Raw genomic sequence first — 21,736 nt, 5'->3', positions numbered from 1 at the left:
AACATTATCATACTAAGTTGTAAATTACTTGCATTAGTACAGTGTATAATAAATAGCGTTTTTTCGGTAGTTTGCTGAAAGCAGCAGATAAATAAAAGAGATAAATTAATCACAAGTAACGTTCTGAGTAGTCAGTTACCGTGTATCACAAATAACTTGTATACAGTGTTGGAGGAAGTCGTAGATAGATTACCGAAATATACAGTCCGCCCAAGCCCTGGGACACTTTAATGCAAAAACAGGGAATGAGGAGGAAAATGAGTCGATTATCAGGTTAGAATATATACATGAGGAAAACAATGAAAATGGTGTCCGACTGATTAATTTTGCTACCGATAGAAGAATGACTACTCGCTGCAGGTATTTACCTCGTAAAGCGATATATAAAATAGCATATATATCACCAAATGGCGAGACTAAAAGTCACACCCTCGGTGTGTTGAACAGGTAATGACCTATCGCGGATCTGATGTGAATTTCGATCATCTTCTAGTGATTCTGAAACTGTGACTGAAACTATCCACCAACTAGCGAAAGAGAAATGAAGAAGTGGCTTGCCATGCCAAAGACATGCTTGCAAATGAAGAAATGAGACGGTGCTATCAAGAAAAAAACATGAGTCGCCTATCATTCAAAGTGCAAGTGGGACAACAACCAAAAAGCCAATGAAAAAGCTGTGGGTGATGTCGAGTGTAAAGAGGCGGTGAAGACTAGGACGGCAAGAAGATCAGAATGGCTGAAGAGTCCCACTGACCACACAAAGATAGAATTCACAATGGAAAGAAGTTTGACACAGAGAACAATAAGGCAGAAAATCGAGAGTTTGGTAAACAACTACTGAGGCAAATTGAGGAGCCAAGGAAAGCAAACCGTTCCTTCTTTCTGCCGGCTCGATTGCAAGACGTATTTATAGACCACAAACTGCAATTCTCGCGGAAGATGAGCAAAGAGTGGTTTCTTCAGTAGGAGCAAAAGAACTGGAGAAATTAAAGGGGAAAAAAGAAGAATTCCCTGAGCCAACATCGGACGAGTTAAGACCCATCCTTGAGGCCCTGAGAAACAATAAGGCTACGCATTAGGCAGTGGGATAAGTATGGAGTTGTTTCGGTACTGGGGGGGGAGGGGAAGCGATAATTGAGGGTCTCAGACAGCTTATGGCAGAAATACGGTCAGCACAGGAGATCCCCCGTGATTGGGAAAAGGCAATCGGATGCCTGATTTTTAAAAAAGGCGATGTCACATAAGTGGGTAGTTATCGAGGGATCTCGCTGCTGGAGATAGGATATAAAGTGTGCACCACTCTAATAAGACCGTTCACCGGGTGCAGGTCTTTCGATTTGACGCCACTTTGGTGACTTGCGCGTCGATGGGGATGAAATGATGATTATTAGGGCAACACAACACCCAGTCACTGAGCGGAGAAAATCTCCACCCCAGCCGGGAATCGAACCCAGGCCCTCAGGGTTGACATTATGTCGAGCCAACCACTGAGCTACCGGTTGCCGACACCATTCTAATACTAAGCCGACTAAAACTTTTGCTCGAAGGGATTGTAGGCGGCGTAGCAGTGTGGATTTACCTCTGGACGTTCAACCACCAACCACATTTTCATATTGAGACAAATGGTGGAGAAGATTTATAAGGCTGATAAAGGCCTGCACCTTACGTTCATTGTTTTCCTGCAGGCATATGGCATACTGATCGCACCACCCTCTGGAAGATACTGCAGAGGTTCAGCATTTCAGAGGAGTGCATTAGACTGATTGCAGCTCGTTACAACGGATCAAGTTGGCAAGTACTCTTTGCAAATCAACTGTCGGCACCTGTCACAATTAAGAATGAGTTGAGGCAAGGCGATTCTCTCTCACCACTTCTGTTCAACATAGCGCTGGAAAAGGTGAGACGTGCGGTTGATCGTAATACCCTAACGGAGATGGCTGGAGTGATTCGATCGTTGCATTTGGTGATGATGTGATTGTCGGTGAAACCCTGAATGAGGTGACAGCTATAAGCGAGCAAACCAGAGTTACTGGTTAACGGCGAGGGGAAAAAAGAAAAATATGGTAGTCTCTCGTCGACACTGGACGCCATAAGTATAAAAATTTGAAAAATTCAGTTACCTGTGGTCAATATTGTCTAATAAAAGTGAGATAGATAAGGAAATTCGACCAAAAATAATAAGTGCGAACCGGTATCGTAACCCAGGAAAGAAAGGTACAGCTATTCACGTCCCTTGTGTGACCGGTTGTATTGTATGGTTGTGAGACATTGGCAAAGTATATAGACAGTGGAAGAGCACATTCACGCATCTGAGCTGAAGGTTTTAAGGAAATTTCATGGCCTGATATACAATCCAGATACTGCAAGATGAGAAAGAAGGCACAATGAAGATCTGTATCTGCGGTTTTAGAAAGCTGATAGTGGGAGAGTGATTACAAGAAGAAGGCTATAGTGGGGAGGACACGTTCTACGAGCAGAGAGCACTCTCCATAACAGAGTATTTCTATACCAGCCATCTGGCAGACGTCTAAGAGGTCTCCCGCGAACGAGGTGGAGCGGCAGGGCCTTAGTGACCCTGGAAGAAGCGTATCCAACAACCAGCACTGGAGATGCCCGAGACAGAAGTAAATGGGCAACCATTTGTAATAAATTTCTGTGATGTTACAACTAATTTGTCATGAATCGTGGAATTGATGTGTTAATCATTTCATTATACAGTATGTCTTGTATATGTATATTTTTGTCTTTTACCACGGGCCTATATGGCCTCTGTGTCTGCAATAAGTTATGATGAAGAACATTGTGACAATTCTCTGCTGGTTTTTCTGTTTCATGCCTGTAGGCAATAAGTTGGTAGCATTTCGTCTCTCTGCGTGCTACGTTGTGTTAACAGACAGCAAAACTGTGCAGTTCGGCATAACGGTGAAGCGAGATGTCTCTCGAATCCTGTCACCGAATATCACCTAATCAGACAGGGGGCACCGCCTAAAATCCATACGCAGGCTGACTGACACACCGATCCTCATCGTTAATCCGATGGGTAATTTCGATCTGGGGGCAGTGCATTCTCCCGAATCCCGAAAGCAGTGTGCTATCGAGTGTGAATATCTGGATGGGGTGTTACTTTTATTTTTCTAAAAGTAAGGAAACTGAGACATGAGACAGCACGCACTTCTTACAAAATTTCATCTGTAAGTTCCCTGTGATATCGTCGATCAAGAAACTCTATATCAAAGGCTTTGTTATACAAACGAGTATGTATACAGAGCCACATACCTGATAAGATTGTTAATATTCTAACACAATAAATGATCTTACGTATGTTGCCTGAAATAGCGCCACACACGCAACGAGGACACTGAAGATGAACTGGGTCATTGCAATGGGATTCATTACTCGTTGCAGGTCTTTGACGAACCTGTAATAGAAAAAATACTGTCTGATAAAAACACACACATTTCAATGAATTAATTACGCTAAGCAAACCGTTCCTTATGCAAGAAATAAGTTCTAGGGGAAGAGACCTTCTGAGATTTCAGGCTGTCTTTCAATGATGGAGTTGCTGATTTTAAATTTCACAATTATCGCAGTAGACAGGGAGCTAAGGAATTCGTATGAAATCATGTTCTTGTCATCCTGATTTAAGTCGCACATTATTTCCCTAAATACACTCCAGGAAACTGAAATAAGAACACCGTGAATTCATTGTCCCAGGAAGGGGAAACTTTATTGACACATTCCTGGGGTCAGATACATCACATGATCACACTGACAGAACCACAGGCACATAGACACAGGCAACAGAGCATGCACAATGTCGGCACTAGTACAGTGTATATCCACCTTTCGCAGCAATGCAGGCTGCTATTCTCCCATGGAGACGATCGTAGAGATGCTGGATGTAGTCCTGTGGAACGGCTTGCCATGCCACTTCCACCTGGCGCCTCAGTTGGACCAGCGTTCGTGCTGGACGTGCAGACCGCGTGAGACGACGCTTCATCCAGTCCCAAACATGCTCAATGGGGGACAGATCCGGAGATCTTGCTGGCCAGGGTAGTTGACTTACACCTTCTAGAGCACGTTGGGTGGCACGGGATACATGCGGACGTGCATTGTCCTGTTGGAACAGCAAGTTCCCTTGCCGGTCTAGGAATGGTAGTACGATGTGTTCGATGACGGTTTGGATGTACTGTGCACTATTCAGTGTCCCCTCGACGATCACCAGAGGTGTACGGCCAGTGTAGGAGATCGCTCCCCACACCATGATGCCGGGTGTTGGCCCTGTGTGCCTCGGTCGTATGCTGTCCTGATTGTGGCGCTCACCTGCACGGCGCCAAACACGCATACGACCATCACTGGCACCAAGGCAGAAGCGACTCTCATCGCTGAAGACGACACGTCTCCATTCGTCCCTCCATTCACGCCTGTCGCGACACCACTGGAGGCGGGCTGCACGATGTTGGGGCGTAAGCGGGAGACGGCCTAACGGTGTGCGGGACCGTAGCCCAGCTTCATGGAGACGGTTGCGAATGGTCCTCGCCGATACCCCAGGAGCAACAGTGTCCCTAATTTGCTGGGAAGTGGCGGTGCGGTCCGCTACGGCACTGCGGAGGATCCTACGGTCTTGGCGTGCATCCGTGCGTCGCTGCGGTCCGTTCCCAGGTCGAAGGGCACGTGCATCTTCCGCCGACCACTGGCGACAACATCGATGTACTGTGGAGACCTCACGCCCAACGTGTTGAGCAATTCGGCGGTACGTCCACCCGGCCTCCCGCATGCCCACTATACGCCCTCGCTCAAAGTCCGTCAACTGCACATACGGTTCACGTCCACGCTGTCGCGGCATGCTACCAGTGTTAAAGACTGCGATGGAGCTCCGTATGCCACGGCAAACTGGCTGACACTGACGGCGGCGGCGCACAAATGCTGCGCAGCTAGCGCCATTCGACGGCCAACACCACGGTTCCTGGTGTGTCCGCTGTGCCGTGCGTGTGATCATTGCTTGTACAGCCCTCTCGCAGTGTTCGGAGCAAGTATGGTGGGTCTGACACACCGGTGTCAATGTGTTTTTTTTCCATTTCCAGGAGTGTAGTTTAAGGTGGGTTTCAGGACTGTACCTCTGAAAGTATACTGCTTCTTTTGCTCTCATTTAGATGTCTTACTAGTTAAAGGGACATTCCAAGTTTGTAATTAGTCGTCTGCGGTGCAGCGACTGATGTACAGTGCTTTATGACCAAGTATTGTCCTAATCCCTTCCCACATGGGTGAGAGTAAAGTGACTGTATGTCTTTAGAGCTAGAATACTAATCTGCCTTACTGCTAATGCACGATCATCCCCTTTGAACGGTGTTTCTCAGTGAGTTTGTTCAGGATATCAGAAGAACTTGAACACATTGTCTGCAGATTGTTCACATCACATCAACGGTACTAACGGCAGTGAACTGGGTTCCTTTGTTAGCTGGCATGATTAAAATTGTGTAGCCTGTGTCTGTTTACATGAATTGTATGTAATATAAGTACCAATTTTCCTAAGGATTTTGTTTACATTTGTAACATCACGTGACCAGGTCCTTGCCCTACCCTTGATGTCACAATCCACGCCTCCTATAACTGTGACTCTATTCACAAAACAATAAACCACACGTATTTCTTAAAAATGAAAGAGTTAGTAACATCCTAGTACTGTACCAGCCATTAATATGAAACAGTTAGTCACAAAGATGTCTTCTTGGTCATGTTGAAAAGTATTTGTAACATCAGAATTTTGTGGTCTATGTTCAAAGGTGTTGATCAAAAATGTAACTTCGATTCTTTCCACATCTAAAGTAAATAAGCTTTGTCGGCAGCGCTCTCTCTCTCTCTCTCTCTCACACACACACACTCTCTCTGTCACACGCACACATACATACATATACATGCACATCCAAAATAATTATGTCATGAACTTAAAGGTTAAGCAGCACTTGGGTATGTCCATAGTTTCATTTCTGTATCGCACTTGGTGTAAGACGCAGCTGACCCTCAAATTAAATATTTCCGTGTACTAACTTTCCTGTGAAACAAATAATTATTGGGAGCTGTCACAATGTTATTTGCACACACACACACACACACACACACACACACACACACGCATTTCCGTCAAAACGGGCATCTCTAACATAGATGTGAACTCTCTAAGCACATACATTCCTGCTACTTTTATGTTCATTGCACCAGTCAAGGAAACGAAACAGCCAATGATAGGGCAGTATATTAGCCACCATTTAAGTGAATGCCAGTGGGATGTCATAGAACTCGTCATATTTAATTGTGACAGCACGTGGTCTTGGTCAATGACATGTGTGAGATGTCATCATAACGTCTGAGCAATGGTGGTAATTGCTTTAACATCATAGGTAGGGTACTGCTTATGCATGTGGCATCAGGACTCTAAGAATTTTGTCTCGTGGAGGAAGTCGCAGCTTGCCAAACGAAGTATAAACTTCCTTGGTCTGACACATGTAAGTTAGTCTAACCATGGTGATGTGTAGGAGCAATTTTCCCATCACATAGCTATGCATGTGGAAACTTATTACAATTTTTGCTGTAACAGGAAACATTTGTTACAGTTTTGTGTGACACTGCTGTTATGCAGAGTAATCTATTACAAGTGTTCTGTAACATTTTGAAGTATGTGGTAATTTTTTACAATTTTTGCTGTAACATACCGACAAGTGGAGTAAGATGCCTGAAGTTGCTTTAACATAATGATGCTAAAAGATTTTCCTGAAGTATAAGGAACATCAAATGCATCAAGCTTTGAATGGTGTAAAAATGTAATGGCCATAGCATGCTGAAAGTTACTAAAATAACTCTGGCATGATTAAAATTGTGTTGCCTGTGTCTGTTTACATAATATGTAAGTAACATAAGTACAAATTTTCCAAAGTATTTTCTTTACATGTGTAACATCACGTGACCAGGTCATTGCCCTACCGTTGATGTTGCAATCACCGCCTCTTTTAACTGTGACTCTATTCACAAAACAATAAAACACACGTGTCGAAAATGTCCAGATTAAAGACAGTTCGTCATCTTCTTTATGTTGAGTAAGGAATGTGCATCTCAATACGTTAGATGAAATATTTAAAATGAGGATCCATTGTGTGTTACATCAATTGTGGTACAGAGGTCGGCCATTCACAAGGGATGTTTAACCTATAAATTCACGTCATAAGCATTTCCTGCGTATGGCGTGGGAGGGGGGCGGGACACTTTTTAGTTTTAATGGCCACAAGCAAAGAAAAAATAGAGTGTAGCTTCTTGGAATGTGAATGGCATATTCTGCGTAGAGTACTGTTTAATTCATATGTTTAAGGTTCACGTTTAGGCAAGTGTGAGTTTCTCAAGCAATAGCTACTTATTTGGTATGCCAATGCATATGCATTTAATGTTAGGTCACACTTCCCTTCTATCATCCGTATTTACATACACTAATGTGCCAAAATGTACAATCATTTTTTAACAGCGACTTGGTCCCCCTCTTGAAATCATTACAGCAGTGATTCTGAGTGTCATTGATTCACCAAGCTCTCGGTAGCTAGAATCCCAGATGTATTTCATCTGGTTCGCATGAGGTGAATTCTGTTGCCAATGTTATCAACATCTGTTCTTTTCTATACACTTTAAATCAGTGTAGCACGATTGTGACTCTGGGACACGGAGAGTTATTCTCGAGGCAGATACCATCAGTGTTGAGGTAGACATCGACCATAGAGTAGGTGGGCAGACAGTATTGTTCATGTAGTCCAAAGATGTCATGGTCTACATCTAAATCTACATCCATACTCTGCAAGCCACCTGACGGTGTGTGGTGGAGGGTACTTTGAGTACTCTATCGGTTCTCCCTTCTATTCCAGTCTCGTATTGTTCGTGGAAAGAAAGATTGTCGGTATGCCCCTGCGTGGGCTCCAATCTCTCTGATTTTATCCTCATGGTCTCTTCGCGAGATATACATAGGAGAGAACAATATACTGCTTGACTCCTCAGTGAGGGTATGTTCTCGAAACTTCAACAAAAGCCTGTACCGAACTACTGAGCGTCTCTCCTGCAGAGTCTTCCACTGGAGTTTGTCTATCATCTCCGTAACGCTTTCGCGATGACAAAATGCTCGTGTAACGAAGCGCGCTGCTCTCCGTTGGATCTTCTCTATCGCTTCTATCAACCCTATCTGGTACTGATCCCACACTGCTGAGCAATATTCAAGCAGTGGGCGAACAAGTGTACTGTAACCTACTTCCTTAGTTTTCGGATTGGATTTCCTTAGGATTCTCCTAATTAATCTCAGTCTGGCATCTGCTTTACCAACGATTAACTTTATATGATAATTCCATTTTAAATCACTCCTAATGCATACTCCCAGATATTTTATGGAATTAACTGCTTCCAGTTGCTGACCTGCTATATTGTAGCTAAATGATAAAGGATCTTTCTTTCTATGTATTCGCAGCACGTTACACTTGTCTTCATTGACATTAAATTGCCATTCCCTGCACCATGTGTCGATTCGTTGTAGATCCTCCTGCATTTCAGTACAATTTTCCATTGTTACAACCTCTCGATATACAACAGCATCATCCGCAAAAAGCCTCATTGAACTTCCGATGTTATCCTCAAGGTCATTTATGTATATTGTGAACAGCAACGGTCCTATGACACTCCCCTGCGACACACCTGAAATCACTCTTACTTCGGAAGACTTCTCTCCATTGAGAATGACATGCTGCGTTCTATTATCTAGAAACTCTTCAATCACACAATTGGACCGATAGTCCATATCTTTGCTATTGCTGCCACAGTTCCCATGAAGGCTCAGGGGAATGCACTGTCCCCAACTGCCTGTGTCTGTGGTGAGACTTACGTTGTTAACAGTTGTTCGGGTGGATGAGGGCGTCCCCGGACACAGTTATCAACTTAGTGTGAGAAGAAAAGCCATGCATCTTACCAGCTGACAAGTTTTTACGTGCTAGGTCACAACAATATTCCTTTTGTCAAGTCGCTGACGTCAGTGGATATCCTCTTTTATGGCCCGTGTCATTCCTGAAATGATTCCCCATCGCCTGTGCTCCACCTATATACTGCCCTTACTGTGGAATGGGAGACTAGAATGGGATTGTACGGGTAGGAGGGGATGAAATGCTTACGGAAAAATATGGATTTGATAGTAGGAATGAGAGAGGAGAAAGCCTAATCGAGATCTGTAATAAACTTCAGCTACTAATAGCGAATAATTTGCTCAAGAATCACAAGAGGAGGAGGTATACTTGAATGGTCAGGGAGGGGCGGGAATATTGCAGTTAGATAAAACATGGCCAGGCAGAGATTCCAAAATCAGGTATTGGATGGAAAGATACAGGAGCAGGAGCAGATACTGGCCCAAAACACAATTAGGTAATGATGAAGAGTAAGCTGCATTTATGAGACTACTCAGGAATAATCAGTGCCCAAAGAAGTGGTATACGGAAATACTAAGGAACGAGGGATGCACTTGAAGCTATAGGCACTGTGACAGTGAATATCTCAGTATGTAGTTAAGTTGAAGAAGAATGGATAACTCTAAAAACGGTAATGATAGAATACAGACAGTCAAATGTAGGTACAAGGAAGGTAATTTGTGAATAAACGATGCGTAACACAATAAACACTCCAGTTAATTGAACGAAAGAACGAAGTACAAAAATTATCCAGTTAATACTGCAATACGTAAGTCATTTAGGAATGAAGGAAATGAAAAAATCGAAAAATACATGATCGTCGGACTGACTGATTCAGCATATCGAAAACTCAAAAAAATCTTTTGTGAAATTAAAAGCAAGGCTGCCAACATTAAGAGTGCCAAGTGAATTCCTATGTGAAGTTCAGATGAGAGGGCAGATAGGTGGAAAGAATACATTCATGGCCCCTATTTGGCGTGGGGGGGGGGGGGGGGGGCAGGGAGGCTTGTCTAGAAATAGAAGAAGAAACAGGAGTCGAAACGGAAGAGATAGGGGATCCAGGATTATAGCCTGAAGTGAAAATAACTTTGAGCCAGTCAAGATCAAATAGGCCACAAGGTAATTCTAAAATCGTTGGAGGAACTGGCAACAAAAGGACTATTCATGCTCGAGTGTACAATCGACTTTCGGGAAATCATTCCGGGAAAAAAATTCCGAAATATTATAAGAGCCGACAAGTGTGACAATTACCACACAATCAGCTACACAGCTCACGCATCCAACTAACTGACGAGAATAATGTGCATAAGAATGGAAAAGAAAGATGAGGATGTGTTAGATCAATTTGGCTTCAAGAAAGGTAAAGGCACCAGACAAGCAATACTGACTTTGCGCTTGATAAGGGAAGCAAGACTGAAGAAACATCAAGATATATTCATGAGATTTTTCGACCTGGGAGATGCTTTCGACATTATAAAATGACAGAAGGTGTTTGAAATTCTCAGAAAAATAGGGGTGAGCTAAAGGGAAAGACTTGTGATGCACAACATGTACGAGAACCAAGAGGGAACAATAAGAGTGAATGACCAAGAAACAAGTGCGAGGGTTACATAGGGTGTAAGACAGGGGTCTAGTATTTCTCCCCTACTGTTCAATCTATACATCGAAGAAACAATGACTGATACAGAAGAAATGTTGAAGAGTGGAACTAAAATTCAAGGTGAGAGGATGTAAATGGTAAGATTCGATGATGACATGGCTATCATCAGTGAAGCTAGAGAAGAATTAAGGGATCTTTTGAATGATCTGAATAATCAAAGGAAAACGAATTCATGGAAAACACTGCCTGGAAGAGCGAACATTTGTTAAGAGGTCAAGAAATAATTTCCATGGTATTAGAGTATGCTGTAGAGCTTACAAACTGTAGAGGGAGAGTGAAAGTTGGAATTCAACTGGGAAGTAATTGTGCGCGTAACTTGCAAATGCTTACTCTGAGATGGGAAGTTTAACAGAGGAGAGATATCCATGGCTAGTCGCATCAAGTCTGTCAGAAGACTGGGAGTAGATCGAAGGAAACCGGAAGTAATCAGAAGTAGCAGGAATGAGAGGAACGAGAAACTTAACATCAAGATTATCACGAAGTGGATGTATTTAACGAATTCTGCTACCTAGGCAGCAAAATAACCTCTGATGGACGAATGAAGTGACATAGAAAGCAGACTAGAGCTGGAAAGAAGAGTATTCGTGGACAAGAGAAGTCTAAGAAACATAGGTTTTAATTTGAGGAAGAAATTTGTGAGAATGTGCGTTTGGAGCACAGCGATGTATTGTAGTGAAACGTGGGCTCTGGGAAAACCGTAACAGGAGGGAATCGAAGCAACTGAAATGCAAGGCCACAGAAGAATGTTGAAAATTGGTTGGACTGGTAAGTTAAAAAATGAGGAGGTTCTCCAAAGAATAACCGAGGAAAACGAATACATGAAAAACACTGCCTAGAAGAGCGAACATGTGTTAAGAGGTCAGGGAATAATTTGCATGGAATTATGGGGTGCTGTAAAGGAAGAGTGACGGTTGTAATTCAAGCAGGAAGTAATTGAGTGCCTAAGTTGTAAATTGTTACTCTGAGGTGGAAAGTTTAACAGAGGAGAGGAATCCACGGCTACCTGCATCAGAAGACTGACGACTGCAAAAGAAAGAAAAGTACTCTGTGTCAGCTTATACAGTGGTACTACAGTAAATTCGGTGAAGGTTCTGTAGTTTGTAATCATCGCATTTCGATTCCGAAACCTATTTTAATATTTTACCGAGTTTCAGGTACTTTTATGGCAAAACTGACTAGTGTTCCCACGGCTGTTAGTTGCCTGTTCTTGAGTTGCTATAATATATCACGGAAGAAAATCACTGTATGTTGATTGAACTTCCTTCCTTTTCACATTTAACTTTAGAAATTCACTCAAAACAACTTATGGACAAATAACATCGCCTTTAATAAATGTCTCGATCCTATCTTCGCTGTTACTGAAATAAGGAGTATTAAAATTTAACTTATCATTGCCGACGAGGCCTGACCTAATTATTTTAAAAGAAGTTTTCTCCCGTTCATCTCTATCACTTAAGACAAAACACGTATAACCTATGACTTTATGCCACGGGCTTGATTTGAAGTTTTTCTGAATACGATTTCTGTGATATTAGCTTTATCCCTAGTGACCTCGATGCCTTCAGTACCAGTACGCTGTATTTCGCCATCTGTCTTGTAAGCATGTCTAGAAAAGCAGGTGTTATTGGTACCTTAAGTTACGAGAACTAAGGCGTGCAAAGTGTAACGAACTGAGGTCGCCCTCAGTAAAGCGTTTTCTCGCGGGATGGAGGCACACCGACCGTGGAATGCGCGATCAATGACTCTCCGGTAAAGCCTCAAAACCTGCAGTACCTATGTTCACAAAACAAGGCAGCAATTTGGATGATCAGACACATGGTTACGTACATAAATAATAATCGACCACCCGTTTTCAAAGTTCATTAATTATGCAAATGACATGAACATCAAAGTAAAGGATTTTGTAGGCACTACGCATTTGGCTGAACACAATGATCACACTAACATACCTAAGAAGAAGAAGAGGGGAAAAAAGGAAGCTGCAGCTATTTTCGATTAGGACTGAAGTGACGAAGTATCGAGCTTTCATTCAGGTGACGGAAGAAATCCCGATACATTGCGTCCTACTTTTGAACACAGGCACTGCGGTATCGTATTTACCCACCGACCCCGGCGAGCGACACTCATTTAAAATGTCTCCCCTATACAGCAATATACACTCCTGGAAATTCAAATAAGAACACCGTGAATTCATTGTCCCAGGAAGGGGACACTTTATTGACACATTCCTGGGGTCAGATACATCTCATGATCACACTGACAGAACCACAGGCACATAGACACAGGCAACAGAGCATGCACAATGTCGGCACTAGTACAGTGTGTATCCACCTTTCGCAGCAATGCAGGCTGCTATTCTCCCATGGAGACGATCGTAGAGATGTTGGATGTAGTCCTGTGGAACGGCTTGCCATGCCATTTCCACCTGGCGCCTCAGTTGGACCAGCGTTCGTACTGGACGTGCAGACCGCGTGAGACGACGCTTCATCCAGTCCCAAACATGCTCAATGGGGGACAGATCCGGAGATCTTGCTGGCCAGGGTAGTTGACTTACACCTTCTAGAGCACGTTGGGTGGCACGGGATACATGCGGACGTGCATTGTCCTGTTGGAACAGCAAGTTCCCTTGCCGGTCTAGGAATGGTAGTACGATGTGTTCGATGACGGTTTGGATGTACTGTGCACTATTCAGTGTCCCCTCGACGATCACCAGAGGTGTACGGCCAGTGTAGGAGATCGCTCCCCACACCATGATGCCGGGTGTAGGCCCTGTGTGCCTCGGTCGTATGCTGTCCTGATTGTGGCGCTCACCTGCACGGCGCCAAACACGCATACGACCATCACTGGCACCAAGGCAGAAGCGACTCTCATCGCTGAAGACGACACGTCTCCATTCGTCCCTCCATTCACGCCTGTCGCGACACCACTGGAGGCGGGCTGCACGATGTTGGGGCGTAAGCGGGAGACGGCCTAACGGTGTGCGGGACCGTAGCCCAGCTTCATGGAGACGGTTGCGAATGGTCCTCGCCGATACCCCAGGAGCAACAGTGTCCCTAATTTGCTGGGAAGTGGCGGTGCGGTCTGCTACGGCACTGCGGAGGATCCTACAGTCTTGGGGTGCATCCGTGCGTCGCTGCGATCCGGTCCCAGGTCGACAGGCACGTGCACGTTCCGCCGACCACTGGCGACAACATCAATGTACTGTGGAGACCTCACGCCCCACGTGTTGAGCAATTCGGCGGCACGTCCACCCGGCCTCCCGGATGCCCACTATACGCCCTCACTCAAAGTCCGTCAACTGCACATACAGTTCACGTCCACGCTGTCGCGGCATGCTACCAGTGTTAAAGACTGCGATGGAGCTCCGTATGCCACGGCAAACTGGCTGACACTGACGGCGGCGGTGCACAAATGCTGCGCAGCTAGCGCCATTCGACGGCCAACACCGCTGTTCCTGGTGTGTCCGCTGTGCCGTGGGTGTGATCATTGCTTGTACAGCCCTCTCGCAGTGTCCGGAGCAAGTATGGTGGGTCTGACACACCGGTGTCAATGTGTTTTTTTTTCCATTTCCAGGAGTGTACATATTGAATGTACGAGTGCAGGTTGTAGACACATGATTGATGACGTGTGGAAGTTGGAGTTGGCCGTGAAGCTTTCATGGATTGTCTAATGGTAACGCGACCGCTCGCGATAAGCGGCAAATCCGCGATCGAGTCTCGGTCCCGCTCAAACTTTCATTCATTCTACTACACAGCCGACTGTTGTCCATTTTCTCAACTTCCACAAATCAAAGTCGCCAAAGCTTTCAGGTGAAGTGCTTGAGTATCGTAGCACTTGTCTTACCCATGCCGGAACTAGCTGCCCTTTAAGGAAGAATTACCAGCTACAGTTATGTAAATCCTTTCGAAGACTACAACGTGTGGTAAAGTTAGTAGCAATAGCGTAACTAAAGCTGGAAAATATTTGAATTTCTCTATTCAAGTCCCACATGCCGTATAGTTTGTCTACATGCTGGGGTACATTAAAGAACACAAGGAACACAATTATTTGGTAACCATTATCATCAGAATACAATTCACCACCTTCAGCATGACGTCTGCTAGAACGCACTGAAGTTTTGTGCTCGCTACAGGTAGAACCACACTGCGGGGTCGGGGAAAGGGGTGGCGAAGGCCAATTATGGAGGATGATTGGGAAAAATGGATATGCAGAGATTGAAAATTTAGGACAATATGTGAGAAGATGAAGGAGAACTTTTTAACAATAGAATGAATGACAGATTTAGAAAACAAATGATCCAGTCGGACTCTGTGGAGGCTTAAAAAAAAGTTATTCACCATTTCTCGTCGCTTCTGAGTGTAAGTTGCCCTCATTTCGTCTATTAAATGCCCATACAATAATATATTACGTACCGAAGAATTTGCTGATGGTTTTCAATACAGTGGCACAAATCTTTGTACAGCCTGTCCTGATACACAGCAGGTGGACCCTCCAAACACTGTTTGACTCCCAGTTCCGTGTCAGCCTGTTCCATTCTCAGGGCTGCTACACGGATAGTGACGACCTTCAGCTGCGCGGCCACCAAAATCATTATAGTTACTAGAAGACAGTCCATGCCGAAGCTCACGTTGGCCAGGTAGTTTGCTGAGCAACACTGCACGATGTACGACAGCGCGTAGTAGCTATTGTTGCCGGCCCAGTAGTGCTGGACGAGCGGAAGGCGACGTTCGCCCGGGTGCACGATCAACGGCATTGGGAACCACACGACTGCCTGCAGAAAGAGGAACAGGAACATGGCCAGCGAAATGCGGGCAGCACGTCTTCGCGAATTCTGGAGGATGTTTGCCAGGGTGGGGTCCCTGGTGCAGGCCTCACTCTGTAACCATAACAGCGCGTTCAGACGCTGCGCCATGGTGTAATACAGTGGCCTGTCCCACACGAACAGTAGCCCCTTGACGAGTCCACTACAGGTCGTGAACGAGTTGGCCAAGACCAGCGTCGTTTCTTCAAGATCAGCTCCACTGTAGCCGATGGCCAGAGCGCCTTCCATGCAGTTCCAAACGCCCAGCGTCAAGACGAGGGCGCTGTAGAAGTTATACAGCGGTGAATCACACTGTGGCCACATCCCGAACAGCCACAGTTGACGGATGTTTAGTTTGAGGACCGAGTGGCCACTGGTTGACCAGGAGAACGCCATCTCCAGGTACCCACTCTGTGTACTACTGGCGTAGTCGGATGTCAGGGAGACACTATCTGCAATTTGGCAGATTCCTCCGATCTGGACGACAAAGAAGGTTCCACAAGCGATAATTCCTGCTACTATCATGAGCCAATCGGTTACTGCGTGATCTATATATCAAAAACGGCGAAATTAGAGAGGTTGAGATACGTACTCAATTATCAATTAAGTGCTATTGCATTTTGCAGTCGCCTTTCTTAGTAGATTCTCATATATTCATTCACTCGCAAGTCAGCAATACAAGATAGATAAGAGTAACCTGTCAATCGAAATTAATAATCGAATGTCCTTACTACCCAATTACTGCCCTGAACACGCTAATCGAACCCGGAATTAAATAATATAATATTTTAAAATATGCTCTTCTGCATAATGCATATTCCTGTGCATTTTGCAAAAGATATCTGGAAGTAAGCTGCAAGTCGTCTTTCTTGATTGGTGCGTTTATTTTGAAGCAAAAAGTATTTCAACAGTGCATGTGATATATAATAGTTTTTCATATGCATGTTGTCTCGAAATCTCTAATTCGTTTCATCGAAAAATTTAGCTAATTACTTCAAAATGATAGCCTGTCACACTAAAATTCTCTGAAATACTGTAGAAATTACACGTATAATTTGTAATTTTGCTTTCTATTTAGGAAATTTTGTTATTTTTCCTGAACTTCTTCTTCTGTAGCATTCGAAATAGCGCAGGAGCGAATTTTGTGTGCGTTCCTACACGCGCAATCAGCATCATGAACAGCTAAATTCGAAATACTCTGGGACCATTTAAATACATTTCACAACATTATCCAAGAAAGGGGTGGAATGAACGATCCTTAACATTCGATTAAGTAGCCCAAAAATCTTCAGCTAACTAGAAAGTTAATGTAACTCTGTGTTGCGGTTGTGAAACCGAGAGCGCTCCAACATGTTGTTCGCATACTGGAGGGGATTGAAAGTTTCATCGAGAGAATATGGAAAAGGCATACAGACGACACTGAGGCATTACAGATCACCATATTAACCGGCAGTGTTCTGGATTAAATCCTATATCTCATGTGTCTCATCATACGAAACACAACTTTCTTGCCCATCGGCTTGTTGGAAGAGGACGATTAATTTGAGCGATATGACTTTTGTATTGAAAAATAATAATCTATGCGTTAACATCATATATCACTCCCTATCGTAATTTTATTTCGGTAATTACCCATAAAATCTTCAACACTACTCATGCTCTCGTGACAGCTCTCCACGCAACACGTGGGACACATTTGAAATACTATGTCTTGCTAAGATAATTTATTTATTTATTTATTTAACCTGATCAGATTAGGGCCATCAGGCTTACATCGGGCCAGTGTTTCACACATGCAGCATTTCACACATCAGAGTTACATGATGACAGTAGTTCAAATAAGAAAATTAGATTAGTCTAGTGACAATATAAATAAAGATTAATTACTAAGACCTAATAAAGTAAAAGATGGCAGTATTTTTACTACAGGTGCTATACATACAGATTATGATAAAAGCAATAATAATAACAGTAAAGAATCTAATAATAATGATAAACATGAGTAAAATTGGCAATAGCAAAGAAGATTTGTGCACATGTACATTAATATCTTGGTGTGTAAAGTAGATGTTTACTAGTATAGCGAGTTTTGGGGAAGGGAGATTTAAGGAGGTGGAAAGAGGGAAGTAATGAGGTGAAGTGCATTCATAATGGATCCTATCACAGAAATTTTAGCATTTCTTATAATAACCATGAAAATTAGTCAAAATGGTCGAGATGTAATTAAGAATCCAGCACGAGAATAAGAGTAGTAATGATGTAGGAATATGTTTATCACGCTTCACGACATTCGTTTGCTGAGATACCGCTTTAATTCCCTTCCATGACCTCCTCAAATCTACTTGGATATATTTTTCCATTCTGAAATTTCCTATTACGAGCAATTTACTCTTTTTGTGGGTATGTAATCTGAAACTTCCACACAGCTTTACTTTCGCCAGTACTTCGTCTCCTGGCTGCTAGACTTCACAGAAGTTCTCATGCGAAACTTGCTGGACCAACAATTAGGGAGGAGGGATGTTTCCATCATGAACTTTCACTCTGCAGCGGAGTGTGCGCTGATATGAAGCTTCCTAGCAGATTAATTTGAGGGCCTATGACACTGTTGATAGAGAACTGTCTGTGACATGGGGACGTTAGGCTTGACGGCCCCCTTGGAGCTATTCGCGAGGAGTAAGCAATGAGCCGGCGCCAGGTTTCGCCCTCTTCCTTCTCTCAGCATCATAAAACACAAATATAACACCACACACACACACACACACACACACACACACACACTCACAAGCACACACACACATTCATTCAATATATACATGTAATATCACAGATACTGTAATCTACGACGTTGAAAATAAAGAAAGAAAAAAGTGAAATAAATATTTACAGTTTTTTTCCTGTTTCCTTTTACGTTGGATGAGTATTACACTACTGGCCATTAAAATTGCCACAGTAAGAAGAAATGCAGATGATAAACGGGTATTCATTGGGCAAATATATTATACTAGAACTGACATGTAATTACATTATCACGCAGTTTGGGTGCATAGATCCTGAGAAATCAGTATCCAGAAGAACCACCTCTGGCCGTAATAACGGCATTGATACGCCTGGCCATTCAGTTAAACAGAGCGTGTACAGGCACAGCTGCCCATGCAGCTTCAACACGATACCACACTTCATCAAGAGTAGTGACTGCCGTATTGTGACGAGCCACTTGCTCGGCAACCATTAACCAGACGTTTTCAATCGGTGAGTGATCTGGAGGGCAGCAGTCGAACATTTTCTGCATCCAGAAAGGCCCGTACAGGACCTGCAACATGCGGTCGTGCATTATCCTGCTAAAATGTAGGGTTTTGCAAGGATCTAATGAAGGGTAGAGCCACTGAAATGTAATGTTCACTGTTCAAAGTGTCGTCAATGCGAACAAGAGGTGACCGAGACGTGTAACCAATGGCACCCCATGCCATCACGCCGGGTGATACGCCAGTGTGGCGATGACGAATACACGCTTCCAAAGTACACGCACCGCGATGTCGCCAAACACGGATGCGACCATCATGATGCTGTGCACAGAACCTGGATTCATCCGAAAGAATTACGTTTTGCGATTGGTGCATCCAGGTTCGTCGTTGAGTACACCATCGGAGGCGCTCGTGTCTGTGATGCAGCGTCAAGGGTAACCGTGGCTATGGTCTCCGAGCTTGATATTTCATGCTGCTGCAAACGCCGTCGAACTATTCGTGCAGATGGTTGTTGTCTTGCAAACGTCCCCATGTGGTGCCTCGCGGAGCGACATGTGGCTGCACTATCCGTTACAGTCATGCGGATAAGATGCCTGTCATCTCGACTGCTAGTGATACGAGGCCGTTGGGATGCAGCACGACGTTCCGTATTACCCTCCTGAACCCACCGATTGGATCTCCGCCAACGCGAGCAGCAATGTCGCAATACGATAAACCGCAGTCGCGATAGGCTACAATCCGACCATTATCAAAGTCTGAAACGTCAATGTACGCATTTCTCCTCCTTACACGAGGCATCACAACAACATTTCACCAGGCAACGCCGGTCAAGTAATTTTTGTGTATGAGAAATCGGTTGGAAACTTTCTTCATGTCAGCACGTTGTAGGTGTCGCCACCGGCGCCAAACTTGTTTGAATGCTCTGAAAAGCTAATCGCTTGCATATCACAGCATCTTCTTCCTGTCGATTGAATTTCCCGTCTGTAGTACGTCATCTTCGTGATGTAGCAATTTTAATGGCCAGTAGTGTACTTACACTATAACTCAAATTTGGAAATAGGGCTGTAGTTTTGTGTCTTCTCACTCAGCACATTATTACCGTCTTTACGTTTGTTCGTTTGTTTTCAAGTAGATTGTGAGCGTTTCGTACGCGTGAAATAATTCTTTTACTTACCTTTTAAATTATATATAATTCGTGTGTGAGGGCACGGGCGAATATTTGTGTGCGTGTGTTAGGACCACAACTCGCAAGTCCCTTCTCCCCTGTAACGTATAAGACTTTTCACACTCTCTCTCTCTCTCTCTCGAACTTTATACAACTATATATATATATATATATATATATATATATATATATATATATATATAATTGTTTCACAGGTTGACAATGCTCACAATCTATACGATAAATGTAATAATGTAGTAGCCGATCTAAGGAAAAACGCCAACGAATTAATACACAGTGTGTTGCAGACTACAGAACGGCAGTTTTTCTACGAGTACTTCTTCAGAGGTCAATAAACAAAGCTCTATGATCCATTCGATAAATTCTAAAGTGAGACTTGAAGGTTACGTATGTCTGAATGGTGGGCTCCATGTGGTTCCCAAATTTTGTAGTGACCGTAAATCATAAACTTACCAAATAAGCAGCAACCAGTCGCAAAATCATGTTTCCTTTATTTACTTTTGAAAATCGATTTAAACTGATGAACAGCCATCATCGGGGCTTTCAACGAATATGTGCCCTGAGTATGTGTGGCAGTGAAGACACAGTCAGCGAAATGTGGTGAGAAAGAGAGAACGTCTGTGTCTGATAGCGACCTGTCTAGATCGCGTGTTGAAAAATAATGATATATGCTGGAGGCAAAGAGTCTTAGAAAAATGTAACGAAACTCAAGAAAAGAGAGAGGACGCATTATTGTATGACTGGGGCACGCAATTAATGAAAGCAGTTTATTTATAATCGCATGGCGTCTGCAGGCAATTGTAGCAGAGAGGTAAATGAAAAAGACCCACATATGTTTGTCGATACTTTGACCCTAAGTCGTTATCAAATATTATTTTTCGTAGCCTTGAATGTTCGGAACTTCTCCAGGGGTACGGAAGCACACTCGCCGTTCTCATAAAAGAGCTTTACCCGCAGTGCACGATCCTGCGTCCCTAAGGTGAACTCTTGAAAAGCTGTGTGCCGCGCCATCCATTGATCAAATGGTGGTTAAATTATTTTATTATTATTATTATTATTATTATTATTATTATTATTATTATTACTATTATCTGACATATCCCCCTGTGTGAATAATATGCTGTTCAAATTTATGCGTGTGTATATGGTCCACATCTCCACCTAAACTACAGGATCGATTTCAACTAAACTTGGTACACTTATCACTTACCGTCTGGAAAGAATGGGGTAGAGAGGGGGAAATAAGACGCCCCTACCTCTCAGATGTGTGGGGTGAGAAGAAAAGCGTTTGGCGAGACGCGCAAGTAGCCAGACAATATTAATGCAGTATTTGAGAATCAGCACACTTAGCGACTTACAACAAAGTTTTCAAGAAATTTAAAACATTTACTTGACTTTCTTGCCGATACGTCAGACAAAGATGAAAGTAATGAAGTTTATCGCTTACTGTACCACCCCAGCCACTTCCACCACCACCGCACCACCACAACCCCAGTCCATAATGAATTAGGTAGGTCCAGGCCAGGAAACTAGATATCAAGTTCGGACTTCCTGAAAGGACAATTCGGCATCGGATTGTGCCTGGCGTCTGCTGTAGGACGCCATCCCACTCACCACCATCTCGCTGATACGTCAGACGAAGATGAAAGTAATGAAGTTTATGGCTTACTACATTCTCGCAATACTTGCGGTAAAACTGCCACATCATATATGATCTTTTAACTCATTACGTCTTTACTAATAAATCTATTCGCAACATAGTCCGCATAAAACATCCACATAAACCACCGGATGTCCATGTAAAATATCATCGTTGTACATTACGTAGATTCAAGAGATATGATGCATAAACATTGAGCTGCGTTAAAACAA

At 43.6% G+C, this 21,736-nt stretch overlaps 1 protein-coding gene across 1 annotated transcript in view; it reads right to left on the bottom strand.

The window, feature by feature from the left end:
* LOC126285175 (uncharacterized) overlaps window positions 1–15,961 on the bottom strand; it is a 54,070-nt gene extending 38,109 nt beyond the window's left edge. The window contains exons 1-2 of the mRNA XM_049984484.1: window positions 15,048–15,961; window positions 3,319–3,418 (exon numbers count right to left, since the gene is read on the bottom strand). Of these exons, the coding sequence (XP_049840441.1) occupies window positions 3,319–3,418; window positions 15,048–15,961 (1,014 nt within the window). The remainder of the gene's footprint in view (window positions 1–3,318; window positions 3,419–15,047) is intronic.
* Window positions 15,962–21,736: the final 5,775 nt, after the last annotated feature.

Source organism: Schistocerca gregaria, chromosome 8 (assembly GCF_023897955.1).
Source record: "Schistocerca gregaria isolate iqSchGreg1 chromosome 8, iqSchGreg1.2, whole genome shotgun sequence".
NCBI lineage: Eukaryota > Metazoa > Arthropoda > Insecta > Orthoptera > Acrididae > Schistocerca > Schistocerca gregaria.
Note: the sequence above shows the minus strand (reverse complement) of the source record. Positions and strands in the feature narration are given on the sequence as shown.